At 35.0% G+C, this 8,510-nt stretch overlaps 1 protein-coding gene across 1 annotated transcript; it reads left to right on the top strand.

The window, feature by feature from the left end:
- Positions 1–1,963: 1,963 nt before the first annotated feature.
- Positions 1,964–7,488, top strand: LOC140333809 (fibrinogen-like protein 1-like protein). Its single transcript, XM_072415764.1, has 3 exons — positions 1,964–2,084; positions 5,014–5,115; positions 6,274–7,488. Exons 1-3 carry the CDS (start codon positions 1,964–1,966, stop codon positions 6,912–6,914), a joined length of 864 nt encoding a protein of 287 aa, XP_072271865.1. The 3' UTR covers positions 6,915–7,488.
- Positions 7,489–8,510: the final 1,022 nt, after the last annotated feature.

Raw genomic sequence — 8,510 nt, 5'->3', positions numbered from 1 at the left:
TGGACTTCTGTATTGCTCAGCTCATCTGTTAACCTTGCTGTTTTTGTACTAGGCAAAGCTATTTGCCCATGTTTTACTCTATTGTTCTATTCTGTATAATTATCTGATATAATTTTATATACATATATATATATATATATATATATATTTATATATAATGACATGATGAGATAATATTATGTAATTTTTATTAATTAAGACATTCTAATCCAATTATGACTTTTTATAATGAAATAAATTTTATACATTAAATATTACTGCAGAAATCTACACTCCCTAGAAAAATAAGAAGATATTTGAGTTGCTCAAAGTACGTGATTCCCAAATGTCACAGTGGTTTTCTGACACATGGAAAACACCTATCTAGTTCAACTACAACAAAAATAAACACATTCAACTTCAAACTCTAAATTTGCAGAAAATCCAGCAGAAGACAACAAATCATAGAAATCATCAATGGAAAACATTAATACCTCAATTATCTCTTTAGGTCAAAATTCTATCCCTGTTATGCTTTAATATCCAGGGAGCCATTGGGCCTGATTTATTAAAGCTCTCCAAGGCTGGAGAGATCCAGCAAACCTGGAATGGATTTCTTCAACGGCATTAGCTATTTGCTAGCAAATGTTTTGAATCCTGGACCAGATCAATTCCAGGTTTGTTGTATCACCCAGATTCATTCATTCAGATTCACTGATGAAAGTATATTCTCTCCAGCCTTGGAGAGCTTTATTAAATCAGGTTCATTGTCTCTGTGACTCTCTCCAATTGGTATGCAAACATTCAATAATTTTCCGAAATCTCCAATAATTTTTATTTCTATGTCCTGACAGGAGAAACAGCCTCTCTCTCTCTTATTTTTAATGTAACTTTTTACTGAAAGTTTTGATATTTATACAAAGGTGAAAAGAAAAATACTAAAAACAAAAAAGGTGTAAAAAAAATAGGGAAGATCTAAGCAAACTATCATCATTACCATACAATAATAGGAACATGAGAGAGCACATTAATAATTTCACACATAACCAGAATATGATTACACATAATCAGAATAATTACCAGAATGAAGAAAGTGCTAGGAGAGGTGATGGGTATATATAGTCTGGGCGAGGTCATTTCTCAATTATCTATCAAATATATTCTCGAACAGGGGGAATAGGGTGGAGCTGTGTTGATCTAAGGAGAAGGGTATTGACGTATTTATTGATCCCAAGGGGACCACACTTCCTGATGTTTCTCCAGGATTATCCATTGTAACCAAGCCAACTTACTGGCTGGGCAGGAAATTTTTTTCAAATCTGTAATGATATTATAGTTAGTTGGTTGTTTTTCTAGAGCACCATGGGTATAACCCATTATGCAAATACCTACAGCAGTTTAGTTGACACCTATGCTCCCCATATCTGATGCCTCATCATATGCCTATTGGTTTGATGCAAAGCCATATCAAAGGCCGATGGTGGCCAATAGTTGGGAAGGGCTGACAAGAAGCCAGCTTCCTAGCAGAATTTAATATTGGAAATAGAAGAATTTAAAACTACTATATGTGTTACAGCCGAGTGTCAGTAACTCTATGTTCACTGCATATACACTCTTTGGAAATGGCAACTGTGAGAATATGAATCTTCACAATGAACTTGATAAAATATTTCAGCCTTACCTCCCATGAATAGCTATTTGTGTTGTTAGCAGTATTATCTTCTTAAGGTATGAGACTATACAAATGCACATTAACTCTCTTTAAAGTCTTTAAATGTGCTTCAGAATCAGAAAGTGGAAGTGGTATTAATAAACTAGAAATAAAATATCATTAATAAAACTAAAATATAAACAAGTTAGATACTTTACCAATTACTTTTCATTTTAAACAAGATAAAACAATATACAGGTATAAAACATATTGTTTAGAGAACTATGCATTATCAGCTGTTGAGGAGTTAAATTAATCCATGAGATCTTGGCTATGTACTTTGTACTTCTGGCATGGCATAATACAAGTTCTACATTGAAAGACGGAGGGGAGAAGAAGCAGTACAGCAGTACAACAGAGCCCAGAGACTGTGATAATCAGACAACTCAAATGGGTGAGTCTACAAGGGACAACAACTATGCAATTATTTATTTTGTTTAATATCTATAATTTAAATTGATTCTTAAGCTGAAGAATCAATAATATTGTTGTATAGCATACTGAAGCATACAGAATTAATTTTGACCTTCTCAGTGAACATCAGTAAAAAAAAACACAGCAGGTGTAGTGTTTTCGGCAAAATATATTCAATGTATTTCAAACTTTAACCTGGATACTGATAGTATGTCATGCTGCCTGATTAATAAATATCACACTTTTCTAAATGATGGATTTCCCAATATGTAAATGTACGTCAATGAGATGAAAGAGAAAGAAGATGAATATATATATTTATATATTATATATATATACATATGATTATATATTTTAATTATATATTCTGAGCTGTTACTGTATATGGCAAACCTCTAAACAGTTATATTGAATGTAACATAAAAAGCGGAATTACTATTTGATTCTATCTGCAGTACTCCGTGGAGCACACATACAACACCTGGCTAAGAACTATCAATAAGCTAGAATTTTGCAGATTTCTTTTGAGTCTGTGGGGTCTGAAGGTGGAACACAAACAGCAAATTGCCAAAAGGGTCAGGTGGGATTTTTTTTTGAGCACATGCAAGAAAGAAAGGTATTTGGATATAAGTCAGGTTTTAGAAATATCCTGTTACTGTCAGGGCTGGCCTCCTATTGCTTAGCTATCTATGGTCCTAATGAGTAAAATTGTAAATTTTTAAGTTCCCAAAAATAGGGAAAGTTTGACAAAATATTACCATTTTGACAAAATGCAATCGAGTCAGTGTTGGTGGGATTGGTGTGCTGGAGAAAATTTAGGTTGTTGTTGTTGCTTTTAAAGTAATTAGTGGGCTTTACATGGTTCCTGAAGGTTACAGAAGCAACAAATATAAAAAAAGTGATTAAAAAAACTCCATATGCACCCAAATAGTAAAGAAAACAAAAAATGTAATCTTTCTTACCGTAACTTTCCTTTCCTGATAGCTCCATGGCAGTATACAACTGGGAAAAGGGGATTAACCCAGTCAGGAAGGATATACTTTTTTTCACCTTTAAAGTAGCTGGATGTGTGAAATGTATTTTTAGTATTTGCACTTCAACATTAATTTTGCCAAAACTCTACTACTAGTTCACAGTCACGAAGCAGCAAGACACAGATTCAGACACAGAAGATGAGATGAAAAGACCATTACCTTAATCAAAACAGCAGAATCACTTTGTCATATAAAATAACAATATTTTTTCTTTGATACTGATGGGTTTCTCTATAACCTTAAAGACATTTTATTAAAACTGCTTTTAGGAAGCTACAGATTGCTTTGCAATAACAAATGTAATTTTTTTAGAGTATAGATAAAAACAACCCAGGCCATGACTGTCAAGAAATAATACTAAGTAATACTATTAGTATTGATATAGTAATATTGGATAATGCAAAGTGATATAAACAGTGCAAATAATTGTAAACAGCATCTTAATGATCAAATAAAAAATTACATTTTAAAACAATCTGCAATAAATCTCCACGGATTTGGAGTCTCACTGCCCACTAGTGGCAAAGTGTAGAACAGCACAACTGAAAAAATTCCAATACAGTACTGAAGTTTGGTGTTAGGAATTGTTCTACATAATAGAATTCTAGAACATGAAATGTAACATAATGAAATATTGTAATATACTAAACAAGGAAATACATTTCTGTTGTACCTCACCTCTTTCTCTACTGAAATTGTTTGCATCTTTATTTATAAGCTTACTTTCAATCAGTGGATAGTAATCCTATTTTTATTTTATTTGTTTTACTAGATGATGATGTTAATTTTTTAATATACAACCTTTGAATAATGGGGCTGATTATGTTGATTAAAATAGTTTGAAACAAGCTTTAAATAAATTACACTTACAAGACATTCGTCTACTGTTTTGTCCAGAAAAGCTTGCTATTGAAAGAGTTTCCAATGGCAGGTAATCTGGTGGGGCAAGTTAACCAATGCTACCTATTCAATGTTACTTGAATAACATAGAATTGCATTTATTAATGTTGCCTATTAATTTACACAGTTAAAATCATGGCCCAGATTGTACCCGTGCCATATGCTACAGTCCTGGATATAAATATCTATTATTTATATGTACATATTTACTGTAAAGATGTTTAGGATCACTTACAGTTCATATCTGGCCTTAACTGTTTTTAAAGGTCCCCATCAAAAGCTGTAAAATAAATAAATAGGGAAATATAAAGGTCTGCACCGTATCTCTTATTAGACACAGGATATTCCCAGTCTTTGGGGATAAATGGCATCTGGTGTCTCTAACCTGGAAGACTGAAGTCTTGACTGTTAATGCAGGGTGTTAGCAAGTAAGTCCTTGCTGACAGGTGTCAGCAAGTAAGTCCTTGCTGACAGGTGGAACAAAAAAGCTTCAGCTGATTTGATTGGAAACTCAAATAAAAGTAAAATTATGCTTGCCTACTGCATATTGTCATTTTCGCTTGACTTTGTAATAGCACTAATAGCAGTGCCGGTAGTTCCACTCAAGCTGCAAATGGCAAGTTGCAATTTTTACTTATTTTTTTCTGGAATTAAGTTGGTGATCAGTGGACTCAATGGGTCTGATTTATTACAGCTCTCCAAGACTGGGGAAGATAGACTGGAAAAACTGGGTGATCCAGCAAACCTAAGATGTATCTGGTCCAGGATTAGTTGCCAGTTTATAGCAAATTAACTGTCAGAAATGAATTCCAGGTTTGCTGGATCATCCAGGTTCTCCTGTGATAGTCTATCTACTCCAGTCTCAGAGAGCTTTAATAAAACAGGCCCAATATCAGGCACCTGAAAAAAATTTAGCCCTCTCAATAAGGTTCAATATTAAACTGCTAACCTAATTTGTTTCCCTATTTGTTTTAGGAATCTTTCATCATCTTTGGATACTAGCTGTTGTTTCTGTCGTTTCAATACGTCATGGTGACAGAAAGCCGGGAGATAATAATGATGATGCTGAACTCCTAAGTACGGTTTGACTGAGTATACAACTATCATCATTTACTTCTATAAAACTTTGAAAAATGTTTAGGACCACTGGAAAGATCTTTTTGTTATTTTCCTGTCCCAGATATATCACAGGAAATAAAAAAAAGGTGTGGGGGATAGTTCTCACCTAAACAGATGTCCCTATGGAAAAATTTCCCCTCACCTGCTATTCCAGAGACAACTATAAATGTTACATTGGTTGGTTTAAGGAAAAAGGAATCAGATTATGTGAGCAGTCTCCTCCTATAGCAGGGCTCATCATTCTTCATTAGACAGAAAAAACTCTGTAATGCTGGCTGGACCCCATGGTCTGACTTTATGAACAGGAGGTGTTACTGAAGAACAGATAACGATATCCTTCCTGTTATAAATAAGTCCCTATAAAGAGTTTTGCTTTTAGATACATTATACATGCATTGATATACAAACACTTGTATTTAGTAAGGATTGTTTTATAAAGTTCATGGGTTACATACAAGATAGGGACTGTAGGTTTGTTCTTTAGGTAAATTTGTATGTAGGTCGGAACAGGTACATTATTTTAACAAATGCAATTAGAATGTCCCAACATTTTATTAGGCAGCGTGGTGTCAGTTACTGTATAAAATCCTCACTGTGAGATAATCACAAACAAAGCAAAATAAAAAAAAATGTATGGAGTCTAGACATTCATTAGGTTCTGGAGCAAGCTGTGCTTTGATATGCAAAAAAAACAGCAGCAGTTTGTCTTGGTCATTAAAGAGTTACAAGATGTTACAGATCAGCTCAGCTCTTAAGATCACCCACATCCTTAGCTGTGTTTAGCAAAAGATTTCTTCTGCAAGTCATGCAAGCTGCCCCCCATCAAGCCTCTGTCCTGCACAAGAGCGAGCAGGGAAGTCCATTCGTATCTAGTAGTCTGTATGTCAGATGTCCTTAACTCGGGGACTACCTGTTTTACTTGCAAATGTTGAGAGATGATGTTACTACAAAATCTTGTGGTCATTATGTAGACATTTCACACTTCTTTGTATCTTCTTCCAATTGATCATTGTAAGTAACCTGAAACCTCATTTGAACTTTCAGAAAACATTATTAAGTAGATCATAAAATCTTGTGTTACTTCAATACATAAGTGGTCTTCTTGTTTTGTCTCAGAATTTCCAAAGGACTGCAGTGAGATTTCACGAGAGAAGGAGAGTGGAGTCTTCATTATACATCCTGAAGGTTTACATCCCTTGATTGTGTACTGTGATATGACAACGTACAGTGGAGGTTGGATTGTTATCCAGCGTAATTCCTTTAACTCAGAGATTACCTGGGATGAGTCCTGGACAACTTATAAATATGGCTTTGGTAATGTTGCAAAGGATTATTGGCTGGGCATTGAATATATTCACCAAATCACTAAGCAGAGGGTCTACCAGGCCCGTTTTGTTCTTTTTGACAATAACAATGAAGAAAAATATGCTGACTACAACCTGTTCAGTGTGGATGATGAAGCTAATGGCTACAGGCTGAGGCTGGGCAGCTACACGGGCACTGCAGGTGATGCCATGTCTTCAGCAAGTGCAGGGCTCATGCACGACAACATGAAGTTCTCAACTAAGGATAAAGACCAGGACATTTACAGTTCTAATTGTGCCTCCAGTTATGGCGGTGCATGGTGGTATGGAGCATGCTATGCCTCCAAGCTAAATAACAAAAACGGCATACACTGGCATGGACTGTGTAGTGGGAACTGCAAAGGATCCACTATTTTAATACGTCCTGCAGACTATTGTATTTACCTGAACTAATAATGTCTAATTTCTATACAAGAAGCAATGTACAAAAGCATTTCAAACGTTCCCTATGTGGCCAACCTAAGAAGTCTTCTAATTTTTTATTATTCTTCTGTTAGTTTTATTCCATTCTGCTCATTTAAATCAGTGCATATTATTTTTACAAATAACTGTATGGTTAAATGACAAACCTTTCAATGGTGGCTTCTATATGTTGTGTCCTGTATGCTTAGGTGTTTCCTATTTTTGTAGGCTTTCCTCTTGACTTCTAAAAAACCTTTAGCAGTGTTACTGTTTGTGCGTCATTATAAATTGTATATATCTAACATAAGTAAAGGAAACAAATAAATCATTGTTTGCCATGAAATGTATAAAACAAGACTTTTATTTTAATATGTATTTGTAGAATGTATTTCTAGTTAAATAAAGTAGAACTGTGGATAAAATAAATATAGTCTTCATTTGAGTCACTAAAATCACAGTTTTTGTTCTTAATTTTCAACATCCATTGTAAAATGATATTGTTACCTGTTGATCCTGTTAATGACCCTGTTTGTTCTCTGCGGTACTGTATTGTCACCAAGTTCTATAGACAGAGCATCTGTGCAAAAGTCATAAAAATGTTAATATGCTTAAATTGCTATTTTCTGATATTTAGGATGTCGTTTACAGGGCAAAACATTTCTCAAAACCTATTTGTTCCAATGTTGCAAATCAATGTAATTAGCAAGTGCAAACATGATGCAATACATGTTTTTGTATGAAAGCACCATAGCTCAAGAACATTCTATACAAATGCAAACTATGAGAACTACAATAAATGAGAAGAGGAAATACCATACCAGTATTCATTCTTAAATCACAGGACCCAAAGAACATTGATTAAGAAAAAAAAACCCTAAGAGCATTGAATTCAAAAAGAAAATACTTGGAGAATGTTTGATTTACACAACACTCACATCTTTATACATTGTGCAAACATAAAATGAAATAATGCTGGGTAATTCACGCAGAACATGTACTTGCAGTTTCTCTAAACAATTAGGCATGCAAATTGTTCTTATAAAAAGCCTTTTTTATGTGCCACAACTAAACCTTAAAACATCCTTGGACTTTATTGAAGACTGCAGATAAGGGCTGCGTCTTATCCAAGCTCTCCCAGTTCATCTGTATTTGAAACACAACTTTAAAGATGAACCCCACGCAGATTTACCAGGTTTGCTAGATCACCCAGCTTCACTGATGGAAGTGTATGTTCTCCAGCCATTGAGATCTTTAATAAATCAGGCCCATGATGTCTACCCCTCTCCAAGGCACCAACAAGTTACTCAATGATGAACAGAGTGGGGCCTTCCAGCCTGCTCAGAACTTGGCTGAGCACTGCGGGACAGACCAATCTAGCCTGCTCTAGTCCAGTATAGTATGACATTTAAAGTTTCAGGCTGGCATAGCTACCATGACACAGCCTTACTTCCCCTGTACATGGCAAGTAGAGCAGAAAGAAGCGCAGGCAGCAACCTCTAGGAGGGGACAAGGTCCACCTTTCCAACCATCCTGAAGAACGGAAAATGCCAGGAGTCTTTACTATACCTCAATGGGACACATTTTGGT

Source organism: Pyxicephalus adspersus, chromosome 1 (genome assembly GCF_032062135.1).
Source record: "Pyxicephalus adspersus chromosome 1, UCB_Pads_2.0, whole genome shotgun sequence".
In the NCBI taxonomy this organism is placed as follows: Eukaryota; Metazoa; Chordata; class Amphibia; order Anura; family Pyxicephalidae; genus Pyxicephalus; species Pyxicephalus adspersus.
This window is presented reverse-complemented; position numbering and strand designations above follow the sequence as displayed.

Coding starts and splice junctions, on each gene's coding strand:
- LOC140333809 (XM_072415764.1), top strand. CDS start 1,964: ATGTACTTTGTACTTCTGGCATGGCATAATACAAGTTCTACATTGAAA. Junction 2,085..5,013: donor TAATCAGACAACTCAAATGG/GTGAGTCTACAA, acceptor TATTTGTTTTAG/GAATCTTTCATCATCTTTGG. Junction 5,116..6,273: donor TGATGATGCTGAACTCCTAA/GTACGGTTTGAC, acceptor GTTTTGTCTCAG/AATTTCCAAAGGACTGCAGT.